Raw genomic sequence first — 15,871 nt, 5'->3', positions numbered from 1 at the left:
TTAAAGACTATTAGTATTATTAATTATCTAATTCAACAGCGAATTTCGAGAAATTGTATGCATTGAGTTAAGATATTGTCTAACTTCATGGTTTATACAAAGAAAAAGTCCTTTATATGTCTCATTTGTCTACTCTTTGAATCTTAATTTTAGGATGATCTAGTGGAGTTTGGAAGTGGGTTGAATTGAAATTTGAGCCGAATTCCAAAAAGAAGAAGAGGTACATGGAAGAAGATGATATATATATCTCGCTGTATCTCAGTTGTATCATTTGTATATTCCCACATGAATTAAATATGTATTTTTTGTGTATCTCATGTATATCCATGTATATATATGTGGGGTACATGTTAGATACATATGTCGCAAATAAATTTATAAATTCGATTTTAAGTAAGATTTTTGACTCTAAACCAATCCAAATCACCTCCAATCATCCTAATAATTTATATATTGTTTCATCTTTGCGTTTTCAATAAATTTTAACCATACCCTTTGAAAAAAACTATTTTGCCTAGGTTTTTGCATGTTGTATATCATTAATAATGATTTTGACTCCAAACCAATCACAATCACCTTTAATCCTTCTTAAAAATTTGTATATTGTCCTATTTATATGTTTTCGACGAATCCCAACCATACACATTAAAAAAAAAAACTTTTTTCCTTAGATTTGTTGAATATTGTATATTATTAATAATTTTTTAGGGCTAATTTTGGTAGTATGACTTAATGGCTAATTGGTTGGTAAGTATTGCATGTTTATGGCTATTCTTGTAGTTTTTTCGTTTAAAAAAAGAAAAACAATTATTCCATTGGAGACCAATCAAAATGCAGGACAAAAAACAGAGAATAGTGGGGCCGCCCAACAATTTTGGTAATTTACCCACCAATCGAAATTAAACTCTAATTAGCCAGTTGTATTGTCCCACACCTGCAGTGAAATACATTCGACAATCGCAATGGCTGTCCCGTAAATTCATGTTATTCAAAGGGCAAATCCGTGACTCTCGCTTTATCTTCTATCATAATCATCTGATTCCATCGCCAATGTACGATTACGATTCTTCCCAAAGGTTCAATTGAAGAAAGAAAAATAGACAGAAACATTGTTTTTTTGGGTGTGTGTGTGTGTGTGTGTGTGTGTGTGAGAGAGAGAGAGAGAGAGAGAGATTTCTCAGCTATATTGACATTTTTACAGATCTCTCTCGCTCTCGTTTACGAACCCTCGCGTTAGCCATGGGTCTTTGGGAAGCTTTGCTCAATTGGCTTCGAAGGTATATTTCCAATCTCTTGCTTTTTGACATATTTAAAATCACAAGTTTAATTTATTTTTTTTCAAACTTTATGCGCAATCAAATTATGTCACGTAAATTGGAACAGAGAGAGCAATATCAATCTCCTTCATGGCTCCAAATAGAGTGGAATAAGATATAAAAGATTCATAATATAGTGAACTTCAACTCAACTGGTTTGGGATTGAGAGTTAAGTGATTGATTGGTGTAATTTCTCCTACTCCCTCCTCACTCTTTATATGTAGTAACAATTGAAATAATTGCGAGCTCCTTATTGTTAATTTGATCATTATCAAACAATTCCTCTGAAGGGAACTTTTTCGTGCTATGGTGATTTGGAATTACCAGTTTTATGAGTTGAATGTTGATTTATGATATCTAATACTTGTGTTCTATTCTCCCATTTGTTTCAGTAACTTGAATGAGATGAGGCTGCAACTCTTTGTGATTGGCGTTAATTGTTATTGACAATAGACACATTTTTGATTTTGACTAGGGCTCTACAGTGAATTTTTTATCGGGAAACTTGGAGAACTGTGGTGATCACATAGTCTCATATCTTAGAAAGAGTAAAGGATCGTCAACAAGGGTGTTCTAGTGCATTGTAGATTCTTATGCAAGACTTGTATAATTTGATGATGCCATATGAGTCGCTAGAAACATGTGAAGTGTGTGGATAACCCAATAACAAAAGTTTTGTAAAGGGACTGGAGCAGGCTACCATGAGAAAAAAGATCTTATTTCTAAATAGATTCGATTCAAAACTCTATATTTCTAAGTTAATGACATGAAAAACACACAGATAGAGCCGAACCTGTGGAAAAGGGGATCAAGAGCAATATGGTTTGTCAACTTTCCTAATGTATTTCAGTCATTGTTCAGACTCATCCCCTGCACCCTCTCTCTCTCTCTCTCTCTCTCTCTCTCTCTCTCTCTCTCTCTCTCTCTCTCTCTCTCTCTCTCACTAGAAGCATTATTTATCTGTGTGGGTGACGAATGATCTGTCAGTTCACCTATTGGACACCTCTATAGCAAAAGGACTAGATGACCAAAGGTGAGAATGTGAAATATATCTATAAATAAATGTTTGGTGGCCCCACTCCTTTTATAGATTTTTGGCAGTTGAGGGTGTGCTGTGTGCTTCCATCTTATGCCTGAACTTTCAGAGCTCGAAGGGTTGGCTCGGGAGATGAACTGGTTCAGCAGACTAATTGTTGGCAGATCTTCGATTATTTTCTATCCATCATGTCTTAGTAGTTTCACTCTGTGTTGCTCAACCTGGACCTCTTACTTGCTATTTGTTTTCTGTCCCTCGGCTTAGCCTTTGTGTGTAATTGTTACTTCAGCTTTTCGACTGTGGCTTAAAGTTTGAGAACTGGAAGTTATTGTATCTTTATTTTCAAAGGGCTTATAACACGAGCCGGAGTTGCCGTTTGCATATGCACTTGTAATTTGATTACTTTGCCTCCCCTTCTCTTATGAAAAGACTCCTCATATCAGCTCATTAAACTTGTTTTTCCTTCAGCCTCTTCTTTCAGCAGGAAATGGAGCTTTCTTTGATAGGGCTGCAGAATGCAGGAAAAACATCCCTTGTAAATGTCATTGCAGTAAGTAGATAAGTAGTGATTGTTCTTGTATGCTTATTTTTTTCGTATCCTTTTGCTTCCATGTACTATGATGGAATCTGGTGCCTTATTCATATTTGTTCGACCTGTTATTCTTAGACTGGTGGATACAGTGAAGACATGATACCAACTGTAAGTTGTCATCTTCCTAGCTCCTAGTCGTAAGCCAAATCCAATTTCAACTTTAATGCGTCATTTTTATCTGTGATAATAATACAAAATCTATTGGATGTTTAGGTGGGATTTAACATGCGGAAAGTGACTAAAGGAAATGTGACTATAAAATTGTGGGACCTTGGAGGTCAACCCAGATTCCGCAGTATGTGGGAAAGATACTGTCGTGCAGTTTCTGCTATAGTGTATGCATCTATCTTCAGCTTATTTAATTACATTGTGTAGATGTTAATATTCCTTCCTCATTGATTTTTTATAGATGTTATTACTTTCACTTATACAAGTAAATTCCGCTGCTTGTGTTTTTTGAGTGCTCATCATTTTGCATAACCATAATACTTTTGGAAGTGACGGGATACAACTCCTAGTAGATCAGTGGTCTTCTTATTGTTGAGCTGCATTTAGTTTTCTCCAACCATGGTTTGTTAAAGAACAGCTGCTAGTTCAAATTACCTGATCAGGCTTTTGACAGATTTATTTCTAATTAACCTTAGGCATGGGAGAATTCTTTCCTTTTAGCCAGTTTTTTTCCCCCAAGGGTGGCATGTGGGCTGGGCCCGGTCCTAAGTGGGCTTCATAGTCCCGGTCCTAAGTGGTCTCGGGCTTCACGGGATTCTTGTTGGAACCGGCCCGGGACCGGGACCACGAACTAACGGTCCCGGGTTAAGTGGGCCGGTCCCGGACCTAAGTGGGCCCAACAAATACTTTTTATTTTTTAAATTTTTTTATAGAAGTTAGAGAAAAAAAATGATAATAAAAATATCTAAGTCAGTTCCTTGTAAATTATATTATAGAATTGTGACCTAAAATTTTTAATTCAAATTTAAAGACAAAAATATTGTAAAGAGATATTCAAAGCAATGCGTTATAATATATATATATCTTAAGATGTATATATAGTATAGTATATATATATAAAAGCTATATTCGATATATATATATATATATATATATATACATCTTAAGAAGGCTTTCGACCATGTCAATTGGAAGTTCCTGGACTTTATTATGATGCAGATGGGGTTTGGGGAAAGATGGAGGGGATGGATAAAGTTCTGCATTTCCTCAGTCAGATTCTCTGTCCAGGTTAATGGTAGCCCGTGTGGTTTCTTTGGTAGCTCCAGGGGTCTCAGGCAAGGTGACCCCCTATCCCCCATGTTATTCATTCTAGTGATGGATGCTCTTAGCAAAATGATGGATCGTGCGGCGGGCGGAAGTTTCATGAGAGGATTCTCAGCTCCGATTGGGGTGCTCAGTGCCCGAAGAGTCTCACATTTGCTTTTTGCGGATGACACACTGGTTTTCTGTGATGCCGATATGGATCAGTTGACCTACCTGAAGCAGGTCCTGCAGTGGTTTCAGTTAGTATCAGGACTCAAAATCAACATCGGCAAGTGTGAGATTTTTCCGGTAGGTGAGGTTACTAATATTGATGCCTTGTCTGGTGTTCTCAGATACAAGGTGGGTTCCCTTCCCACTACTTACCTGGGCCTCCCTTTGGGCGCTTCATATAAGGATACTATGGTTTGGAATCCAGTGATCGAGCGGGTTGAAAAAAGATTAGCAGGGTGGCAGAAACGGTATTTGTCAAAAGGAGGTAAGGAAGTGCTTATCAAAAGCACTTTATCGAGTATGCCCACCTATTACTTATCCATGTTGCAAGCACCGGTGAGCATCACAGAAAAACTGGAGCGACTTCAAAGGAACTTTCTGTGGGATGCGGCGGATAGAACTAGAAAGTTTCATCTACTGAATTGGCAGACAGTCACTTCCCCAAAGAAGTGGGGTGGACTTGGAGTGAAAGATCTTAGGGTATTTAACAGAGCTTTAATGGGAAAGTGGCTGTGGAGATTCGGGGTAGAAGTGCATGCTCTATGGAGGGAGGTCATAGTAGAAAAGTACGATTCAACGGGAGGGGGTTGGAGGACCAAGGCGATCACAACACCTTTCGGGTGTGGCATGTGGAGGAGTATCACGAAGAATTGGGAAGTATTCAGTGGCAACATCACTTACAGGGTGGGAGATGGAAGGAGAATCAGCTTTTGGAATCATAGGTGGTGTGGAGAGGATACTCTGAGGGTCTCCTTCCCCACGTCTTCAGAGTTTCAAACCAGAAGGAACTGATGGTCCAACAGATTCGTAAAGAGCATGAAGAGGGGGGGGGGATTGATCTTGACTGCTGAAAATCTCCGAAAGAGGGGAATTACACTTGTTAGCTGGTGCTACATGTGTAAAAGCTCTGGGGAAGAAGTTGATCACCTTATGTTGCATTGCCCTGTGTCCTCTGCATTGTGGAGGTCAATCTTGAATCTTTTTGGTGTTCAATGGGTGATGTCAAGCACTGTAAAGGAAATGTTATATAGTTGGGGTGGTTTTCGTAGAAGAAGAAAGCAAAAGGCGTGGAAATTCGCTCCGTTAGCTCTCATGTGGGTAGTATGGGGGGAGAGAAATAGGAGAGCTTTTGAGGAGATTGAGTCTCCTTTTTCACATCTTAAGAATAGCCTTTTATCTTTGATCGCTTTTTGGTGCACTCATTTAGCCCCTACTTGTATAGAAGATTGGGCGTTTTTTGTAGAGAATCATGTTCTGATGTAAATTCTCTACGTCTTGGGTATACTTCGTGTACACGGGAGTTCTCTCCCTTTTGATTAATACAATTTACCTTATCAAAAAACTATATATACATCTTAAGATATATACTATACACTTAGTATGTGTGTGTATATATATATATATATATATATACACACATACTAAGTGTATAGTATATATCTTAAGATGTATATATAGTATATATATATATATATATATATATATATATATATATATATATATATATATATATATATATAGCTATATATAGTATAGTATATTCAATCGAACCCATCAGAGACTGTCTAAAATTCAAGTTTCTAGCATCTCTAAGAGCCGCCAAAAATGTCTCTGGTAACCCTTTAAGAGTTAATGGTTTAAAAGCAATTTGAACCATACCAATATGCAGATAATTATACTGATTTTTATATAAATCAACATCTTGTTTGTTTAACAAACGAATAGTCTATTCAGACGAGTTTAAAGCTAAAGATTGCTCTGTAGTTTTTATCAATTGTTTTGAAGATAATTTATCAAACCATCCATAATCATAAATTGTTCTAATTGGGACTTTAGGAATTGTCCATTTATTTAATAAATCAAGATTTTGAGGAATATCTACCTCTTCAAGTCTAGTATTTTTCATACTAGTTTCTCCCAAATTCATATTAAGAAAACATATCTATGCCGAATATTTTAGATATATCTCATATATACCATGAAAGTTCCTAGGCTCTGATACCAAATTAACAGAATCGAGTAGGCTGGCGGTAATCCGCACGGCCATCCAGCACTAGCTAAATTGTACCCTTTTGTATTAGATACATAAGAACCGAAATATACAAGAATTTTTGTATAGCTTGATGACTGTATGGAAGGGTTACCCCTTTTTTACCCAAGCAAGGGGCCTGTCTAGATCTAATACATACTCTTATTGAGCCCATGTGTCTAGCGGTTCTAACCGTGAAAAAAGACTCCCTTTTTAACATCTTCAACGGGCTAAGGTCCACGTCTTGCTAGATGGAGCCACTAAGGCAAAGTCAATAAGAGTAGTGCTAGATCCGACTGTACCACCATCCCGGAACCAAGCATAGAAACTATATAAAAATTCCTTTATATTTTGATAGAGGCCAGATCTTTCATGGTGTATATAGGAGAGAATTTAAATATTCAACATAGATATGAAATCTCTTAGCCGGACATAGTCACGACTGGAGAGGAGAGACTTGAAATATCTAACACAATAAAATAAATACCTCTTAAGGCCGGAATGCAAGGCCTGAGTCCGATGAACATGGAATTTTATTTACTTCAGGGAAATAAGTACAAGAGAGAAATTTAAGAGAGAGAGAGAGTCTAAAACCTGATGCCTTCTCTCAAATGAATGCGTCTATAAATAAGAAAAAAAAAAATCTTAAAACAGTAAAAGAGGGTTCCACATTCTGGGTCCCTGTACAGTGTTTCTACTGTACAAACAGTGTTTTTACTGTTGAAACAGTGTATCTACTGTTAAGCGGGGTCCCCGACGGCTTCACTGTGCTGTAGGTCCCGGGCGGCTATTACTGTAGTTGACCACAAATATCACAGTCCAGGTTGTTTTTCTAACTCCTTCATCCTTTGGTGGAATTCTTCCGCATTTTATATGGCATCATCAGATAATATCTTTTCTGATTCAATAGGCTGAGAATCTTATAAAGATGGGAGTGGTAATATTTTTAAAACCATATACCCACCTCAATCACCTTTTGTTTTATCTAATAATACAGGTATTACTTTCACTGCATTTCAAAAATTTATTGAAGAAGATGTTGCCGCAGTTAGCATCGCCGAAATTAATAAATTGATTTCTCAAAATAATTATTTGAGTTTATATGTCAAAGTTTTGGGTGAACATATAAATTCTCTTGATAAAAAACTTGACGAATTAACAGTTTTGATAAAAGGAATGAGTACTAACAAAACCGATATTGCTTCTACTTCTGGAAGTAAACCTGACACTCAAATTGTTCTTATTCATGTTCAAAGACCTCCTGAGATTCAAGATTTTAAATTCAAATCGTTAAATGATTTAGAAGTTCAAAAAGTTATCTGGTTTAAATGTCAAACCAATTGATTTATCAAAAAATTTTGCTGATAGATTAGAAACCAATTCTGATTATAAAAATGAAATTTGGTCAGAGTTTAATAAACTCAGAGGTTATCCCAAAAAGAATAATAAGTATGCTGATAAACCCATGATGCAAACTTATTATTATAATCGTCCTACTCCTCAAGATGTGTTAATAGAAGAACGAGATTGGAATCAGACTAATACGTCTTATAGTGGTTCCGAAATTTATGAATGGAATCTTGATGGTTTGACTGATAGACAATTGACTATTCTTGTGCATAGAATGCTTATGTATGCAACTATCTGTAAAAGTGTAAAAAATACAGATAGAACTATTTGCAAAATGATTGTTGCAGGTTTTACTGGCCAACTTCGTGGCTGGTGGGATAATTATTTAACTATTGATGAAAAGGCTTCGGTTATTAATGCAATAGCCACTGACGAAGGAGTTGATAACTTAGGCATGTCTCTAGTGAAATATAGAGAAGATGTTGTCTATACCCTTATTCTTACTATATTAGAACATTTCAATGGTAGATTTACCAATCAGTATGAGACAGTTTGTACTTTACTAAATGGTCTTAGATGTAGGACCTTAGGTGAGTTTAGATGGTATAAAGATACCTTTATGAGTAGGGTTATGGAATTACCCGAAAATAAGTATGAACATTGGAAAGCTAAGTTTATAGATGGCCTTCCCTCCTTATTTGCTGAAAGAGTAAGAAAAACTCTAAGGGGTAGCTACGGTGAAATTCCGTATAAGGATTATACCTATGGAAAACTGATAGGAGTTGGCACACAAGAAGGATTAAACTTGTGTAATGAGTTGAAATTGTCTACACAACTTAAGAAAGATAAGCTTAAGAAAAAATCTCAATTAGGAGACTTTTGTACCCAGTTCGGTTTACCCCAGACTTCTGCTCATAGCAAGAAGAAGAAACACAAGTATCATAGATACCCTAACCCTGATAGTCCATATAAAAAAAAGAGGTCTAGATATAGATCTAAGGAAGAACGTGATACTAGAAAAGGCTATCGTAAGTTAAAGAGATTTACGAAAGATAGGTCTAAGAAGGATCTTGCTGACCTAAAGTGTTATAAATGTGGAAAATTTGGTCACATAGCTTCAAATTGTAAGCTTCAAAAGTTGAAAACCTTAGAGATTGATAATGAGTTGCATGATAAGATTTATGGTTTGTTATACACATCTGGATCAGAATCAGATTATGATTCTTATTCGGCATCTGAAGATGAAGTTGATTTACCTGATTTATCTGATAGTGATAAAGCTCTAGATACCAAGTTAACAGAATCGAGTAGGCTGGCGGTAATCCGCACGGCCATCCAGCTCTAGCTAAATTGTACCCTTTTGTATTAGATACATAAGAACCGAAATATTTAAGAATTTTTGTATAGCTTGATGACTGTATGGAAGGTTTACCCCTTTTTTACCCATGCAAGGGGCCTGTCTAGATCTAATACATACTCTTATTGAGCCCATGTGTCTAGCGGTTCTAACCGTGAAAAAGGATTCCCTTTTTAACATCTTCAACGGGCTAAGGTCCACGGCTTGCTAGACGGAACCACTAAGGCAAAGCCAATAAGAGTAGTGCTAGATCCGACTGTACCACCATCCCGGAACCAAGCCAAGAAACTATATAGAAATTCCTTTATATTTTGATAGAGGCCAGATCTTTCATGGTGTATATAGGAGAGAAGTTAAATATTCAACATAGATATGAAATCTCTTAGCCGGACATAGTCACGGCTGGAGAGGAGAGACTTGAAATATCTAACACAATGAAATAAATACCTCTTAAGGCCGGAATGCAAGGCCTGAATCCGATGAACGAGGATTTTATTTACTTCAGGGAAATAAGTACAAGAGAGTAATTTACAAGAGAGAGAGAGTCTTCCATGGGTCAGAGGTAGAGGTAGAGGCAGAGGAAGATCGTCCCCACATTCCCAAGGGAGATCATCTCCATCATACTCTCAAGGATCGTCATACGGATCCTCATCAAACTCCTCAGTTATACAAATGGGAAAGAAGAGTTTAATAAATGAGAAGATATCTCTCAAAGGCGAATCTTCGCCAGGTCCATCTGTTCATCTAGAAGATATTCCAGAAGATAATCCGTTATACGCACACTTGCAAGCATATTTGGCTGCTCAAAAGCAAAGTGATACTTTTGCTTCAATTACCAAAGAGGACAATGATGATATTAAGTCCTATGAAAAATTACTTAAAAAAGAAATGATATTTCTTTTAGAAAATACTGAGATTTAGAGGAAAGAAGAGTCATGGAAGATATTCCAAAGGTACTTGATAAATGGATTATATTATCCGTGGGAGTCATACAAAACCCGTTCTTACTATGAGACTATTCTCACCAGTACAGGCAATGCAGAATTTCAGCACTTTTCCGGTTATAACACAAACGAGAATGTTTATAACTTCTCAAAAATTATTATCAAACAGATTATATCAGTTGAAGATTGGGGTATATCTACAATGAAAGAAAGGCAGATAAGCCTTGACAAATCTCGTATGAATTTTACTTATTGGGGTTATATCCAAGCTTTTGATAAAGTGCTCTATTATAATAATGATAGACATAAGCACACTTGGTTCATAAAGGTATCTGCAAAAATATTTACTGAACCAATTCCTAATTTGTTTTTAAATTGGTGGTCATACCACGGTCCAACAGTCAGAATATTACCTGATCCATTTCTTATGTTATACAAAGAATGGACAAAAGTTTCACCAAATTTAAATGAGTTATACCACACAGATCATATCTGTTATTTAGAAAAAAATGACCAAATATATTTCTTTCTAGAATTCTTTATTCCCTGGATTCATAAGTGGACTCCGAAGTTGGGATTCACTGAAGAACAAATTCCTTGTTTATACAGGACTTTTTATAATAATTTATGGGATAAATTGATGAAAAAAGATCCCAAAACAAAGATGTTATACGGTCAAGAACTCTTGGATTCCATCAAAATAAAAATCCAAGAATATTCCAACAAACCCCAAAAAGAAAAAATTGATGATAGCTCAGTTCGGCACATTGCCAGAAGAATCTCTTTTCAAGGAGATAAAGATGAGATGATTAATGATTATCTAGAATAAGTAAAAAGAAATTTACTTCGCTCCATAAACCAATATGAAAAATCTGACATTTCGATGCGGAGTGAGACTAGCAACGATGATATTGCGGATGATTCTCAGCCTATTGAATCAGAAAAGATATTATCTGATGTTGCCATACATAATGCGGAAGAATTCCTCCAAAGGATGAAGGAGTTAGAAAAACAACCTGGACTGTGATATTTATGGTCAACTATAGTAATAGCCGCCCGGGACCTACAACACAGTGAAGCCGCCGGGGACCCCGCTTAACAGTAGGTACACTGTTTCAATAGTAAAAACACTGTTTGTACAATAGAAACACTGTACAGGGACCCAGAATCTGTGACCCTCTTTTACTGTTTTAAGATTCTTTTTTTCCCCCTTATTTATAGACGCATTCATTTGAGAGAAGGCATCAGGCTTTAGACTCTCTCTCTCTCTTGTAAATTTCTCTCTTGTACTTATTTCCCTGAAGTAAATAAAATCCCCTGTTCATCGGACTCAGGCCTTGTATTCCGGCCTTAAGAGGTATTTATTTTATTGTATTAGATATTTCAAGTCTCTCCTCTCCAGTCGTGACTATGTCCGGCTAAGAGATTTCATATCTATGTTGAATATTTAACTTCTCTCCTATATACACCATGAAAGATCTTTCCTCTATCAAAATATAAAGGAATTTTATATAGTTTCTTGGCTTGGTTCCGGGATGGTGGTACAGTCGGATCTAGCACTACTCTTATTGGCTTTGCCTTAGTGGCTCCGTCTAGCAAGCCGTGGACCTTAGCCCGTTGAAGATGTTAAAAAGGGAGTCCTTTTTCACGGTTAGAACCGCTAGACACATGGGCTCAATAAGAGTATGTATTAGATCTAGACAGGCCCCTTGCTTGGGTAAAAAGGGGGTAACCCTTTCATACAGTCATCAAGCTATACAAAAATTCTTGTATATTTCGGTTCTTATGTATCTAATACAAAAGGGTACAATTTAGCTAGAGCTGGATGGCCGTGCGGATTACCGCCAGCCTACTCGATTCTGTTAAATTGGTATCAGAGTCTAGGAACTTTCATGGTATATATGAGATAGATCTAAAATATTCGGCATAGATATGTTTTCTTAATATGAATTTGGGAGAAACTAGTACGAAAAATACTAGACTTGAAGGTAGATATACCTCAAAATCTTGATTTATTAAATAAATGGACAATTCCTAAAGTCCCAATTAGAACAATTTATGATTATGGATGGTTTGATAAATTATCTTCAAAACAATTGATAAAAACTACTGAGCAATCTTTAGCTTTAAACCCGTCCGAACAGACTATTCGCTTGTTAAACAAACAAGATGTTGATTTATATAAAAATCAGTATAATTATCTGCATATTGGTATGGTTCAAATTGCTTTTAAACCATTAACCCTTAAAGGGTTACCAGAGACATTTTTGGCGGCTCTTAGAGATGCTAGAAACTTGAATTTTAGACAGTCTCTGATGGGTTCGATTGAATCTACTGTGGCCTATGGTCCAGTATATTTTAATACTCAACCCAATCTTCAATTATCTCTTTCTGATGTTAATATACTTGATGCATTGACATTAAATGTGAAAACGCATGGTTATAATTATGCGCCTGGATCTGAACTTATATGTTTATCTTATAGAATTTATTTTAAATTACTATCTACGTTAAACCCTAGATGTAAATTATATGATACATCCGATTAGACAAAATTGGTGGAAATGAACTTATATGTTTATCTTATAGAATTTATTTTAAATTACTATCTACGTTAAACCCTAGATGTAAATTATATGATACATCCAATCAGACTATATTGGTGGAAACTAATTTTGCAAAGTCTAAGGTCACCACGAGGAGACCTATTAAGTGGGAAGAAATTAATTTCCCAACTACTTGGACTTTGGATTCGGTTGTATCCCCAAGTCAAATAACAAATGTCGTCACTAATACTGAATATTTTCATATTACTCAAAATCCGGATGGTAGGATTTGCATTCAATTTGATGATAATAGTTCCACTTATAATAGACAGTCATTTTCTAATAATAGACTTTTGCCTACTATTAGTCCTAATTATAATAGGCATTCATTTTCTAATAATAGACTGTTGCCTGCAATTCAACATATTTCTCCTGTTGAACCAGTCTATGGACCAGCTCGAAATCGTGCTGCATCTCTGCACACTATTTCTACTAAAATTAGTGATAAGCCTATTGAAAGGGTTAAAATTAACCCTCAAACAAATATTGTTCAGGATAATGATAATATTTCTGATAAGGATATTCCTTCTGCATCCGAAATGGATTTTGACCCAAATGAAGTTTAAATGATTCCTCACAAAATTGATTTTAGTCCAGGGTCACAGGCAAGAAATTATGTTCAAAAGGATTTCTTTAGTGATAAATGGAACCGGTTTAAAAATTGGTTTTTTGACATTTATAGTAAAGAAGATTTGAATAATATTTCACAAGAGTTTTATGAAACTTGTGCTTTACATAATTAAATTATGTATTTTGTTCCTTGGTTTATAGTCACCTATTTACCATTATACATAAAGGTTTTAGAAAGATCTTATAAAGATGGGAGTGGTAATATTTTTAAAGCCATATACCCACCTCAATCACCTTTTGTTTTACCTAATAATACAGGTATTACTTTCACTGTATTTCAAAAATTTATTGAAGAAGATGTTGCCGCAGTCAGCATCGCCGAAATTAATAAACTGATTTCTCAAAATAATTATTTGAGTTTATTTGTCAAAGTTTTGGGTGAACATATAAATTCTCTTGATAAAAAATTTGGCGAATTAACAGTTTTGATAAAAGGAATGAGTACTAACAAAACCGATATTGTTTCTACTTCTGGAAATAAATCAGACACTCAAATTGTTCTTACTCATGTTCAAAGACCTCCTGAGATTCAAGATTTTAAATTCAAATCGTTAAATGATTTAGAAGTTCAAAAAGTTATCTGGTTTAAATGTCAAACCAATTGATTTATCAAAAAATTTTGCAGATAGATTAGAAACCAATTCTGATTATAAAAATGAAATTTGGTCAGAGTTTAATAAACTCAGAGGTTATCCCAAAAAGTATATAAGATATATAAGATGTACATATAGTATAATATAGTGTATATATAATAAGCTATATTCGATATAAGATGTACATATAATATAGTATATATATATTTAAGCTATATTCGATATTAAATATTGAATATTAAAATTTAGGATGTTATAATTATAAAAAGTTTGGGGTTAAAACAAAGTTAGGGGGTTAAATGACTATTTTGTTTTTGGCAGAGGAAACGGCTAGATTTTAAATGCCATAACGGCTATAATGTGGCAGATTTTTTTTTTTTTTTTAAAATTAGCAGTTGGGCTCGGATAGGCCCGTTTAGGACCGCTTGAACTGGCCCACTTCCCAGACGGTCCCGGTCTCGCGGGTCTCGCCAATGGGACCGGCCCACTACCCAGCCCACCTCCTAACGGTCCCGGTTAGGACCGTTTAGGCCAACCGCCCATATGGGCTTGCGGTCCTGGGCCCTTAACAAATTTTGAAGGATTCTACTAATGTTCCTGGTAGCCATTGTAATATCTTGTTTTTGAGTTCTTTAAATGTCTTTCCCTGCAGTTATGTTGTTGATGCTGCTGACCATGATAATGTTAGTATTTCAAGAAGTGAAATCCATGACCTGTTGAGCAAGCCATCATTGAGTGGTATTCCGTTGCTGGTATTGGGTAACAAGATTGACAAGCCTGAAGCTCTTTCCAAGCAGGCTTTGACTGATCAGATGTAAGCAGATAAAATTCCACGGGCGAAAAATATTGTCTTCTTTCATTTTGGCTAAATGGTTGAAAAAGCTTGTGGTAGGAAGCAAATTCCACTGCATTTCCTTCTGTTCCTGTTTTAGTTTTGAACAGGACTAGACTTATCCCTCGTGCTAACCCTCCTTTTTTTTTTTTTTTTTTTTTTTTTGTCTTTTCTATTTTTACTTCAACGAGACATTGTATTACATGTTTTCTTCATTTGGAGTCTTTTCTGAATGATCTGTTATATTGCAGGGATTTGAAATCTGTAACTGATAGAGAGGTATGTTGCTATATGATCTCATGCAAGAATTCCACCAATATTGATTCAGTCCTTGATTGGCTTGTTAAGCACTCAAAATCAAAGAGTTGAGCATAATACTCTTTCTTGTACTACTGCTCAGTTTGTTGAATTTGTGAGGCTATTCCTGCTGCTGCTTTTTCCAGAGTTCTCTTGTATGTAAATTATTTTTCTTTTCCCAATTGAAGGAGTTGGTATTGTATTTTAGTTTGTGATTGTCTCAGCCTGCAATTGTGTATGCCTCTTCCCTCTTATGGAGATATGATTCGCTAATGTGTTTTGAGAGGTACTTCACTGATTAATTAGAAGGTACTAAATTGATTTGATTTTCCTGCTTATGTACAACAGTCTCAGCAGTTGATGCCAAATTGTATGTATATCCACTTATGCGAGCTTGAAATTATCAGAGCAAATTGCCCTTAGGCCTTTAGTAATACAGCGCATGATGTGTGGATGAAGCGCACACCATCGTTCGAAAGCTGCCGCATACAAAAACTTGGTATTTAAGTGTGAAGAGTAGAGGGGCGAGTCCATTATCTACGAAGTTTTAAACCGTGTATGAGTTGCTCTCAAGGATTTTTCAGTCTGGTAACTTCCTACCCCCTTGGAATGACAGGTATTCGTTTCCTCTGCTTGAAAAATGAGCTTTAGGATTATGTGGTAGTAATGAAAGCAAGACAAATGAATATGCTCACAATTGATTGTACCCGTTTGGCCATAAAAAAAGAGAACACTTTTTTTTCGATTTTTTTTTTCTACTTTTTTTCGGAAACAGTGTTTGGCTATGAAAATTTCAAATTTTACTT

At 35.8% G+C, this 15,871-nt stretch overlaps 1 protein-coding gene across 1 annotated transcript; it reads left to right on the top strand.

Annotated features, from left to right (window-relative positions):
* The first annotated feature begins 1,133 nt into the window (after positions 1-1,133).
* LOC104108595 (ADP-ribosylation factor-like protein 8b) lies at positions 1,134-15,391 on the top strand. The gene is made up of 6 exons (XM_070185708.1): positions 1,134-1,277; positions 2,822-2,903; positions 3,021-3,053; positions 3,159-3,280; positions 14,589-14,750; positions 15,020-15,391. Exons 1-6 carry the CDS (start codon positions 1,240-1,242, stop codon positions 15,135-15,137), a joined length of 555 nt encoding a protein of 184 aa, XP_070041809.1. The 5' UTR covers positions 1,134-1,239; the 3' UTR covers positions 15,138-15,391.
* Positions 15,392-15,871: the final 480 nt, after the last annotated feature.

This window comes from Nicotiana tomentosiformis, chromosome 9 (assembly GCF_000390325.3).
Source record: "Nicotiana tomentosiformis chromosome 9, ASM39032v3, whole genome shotgun sequence".
Lineage (NCBI taxonomy): Eukaryota > Viridiplantae > Streptophyta > Magnoliopsida > Solanales > Solanaceae > Nicotiana > Nicotiana tomentosiformis.
This window is presented reverse-complemented; position numbering and strand designations above follow the sequence as displayed.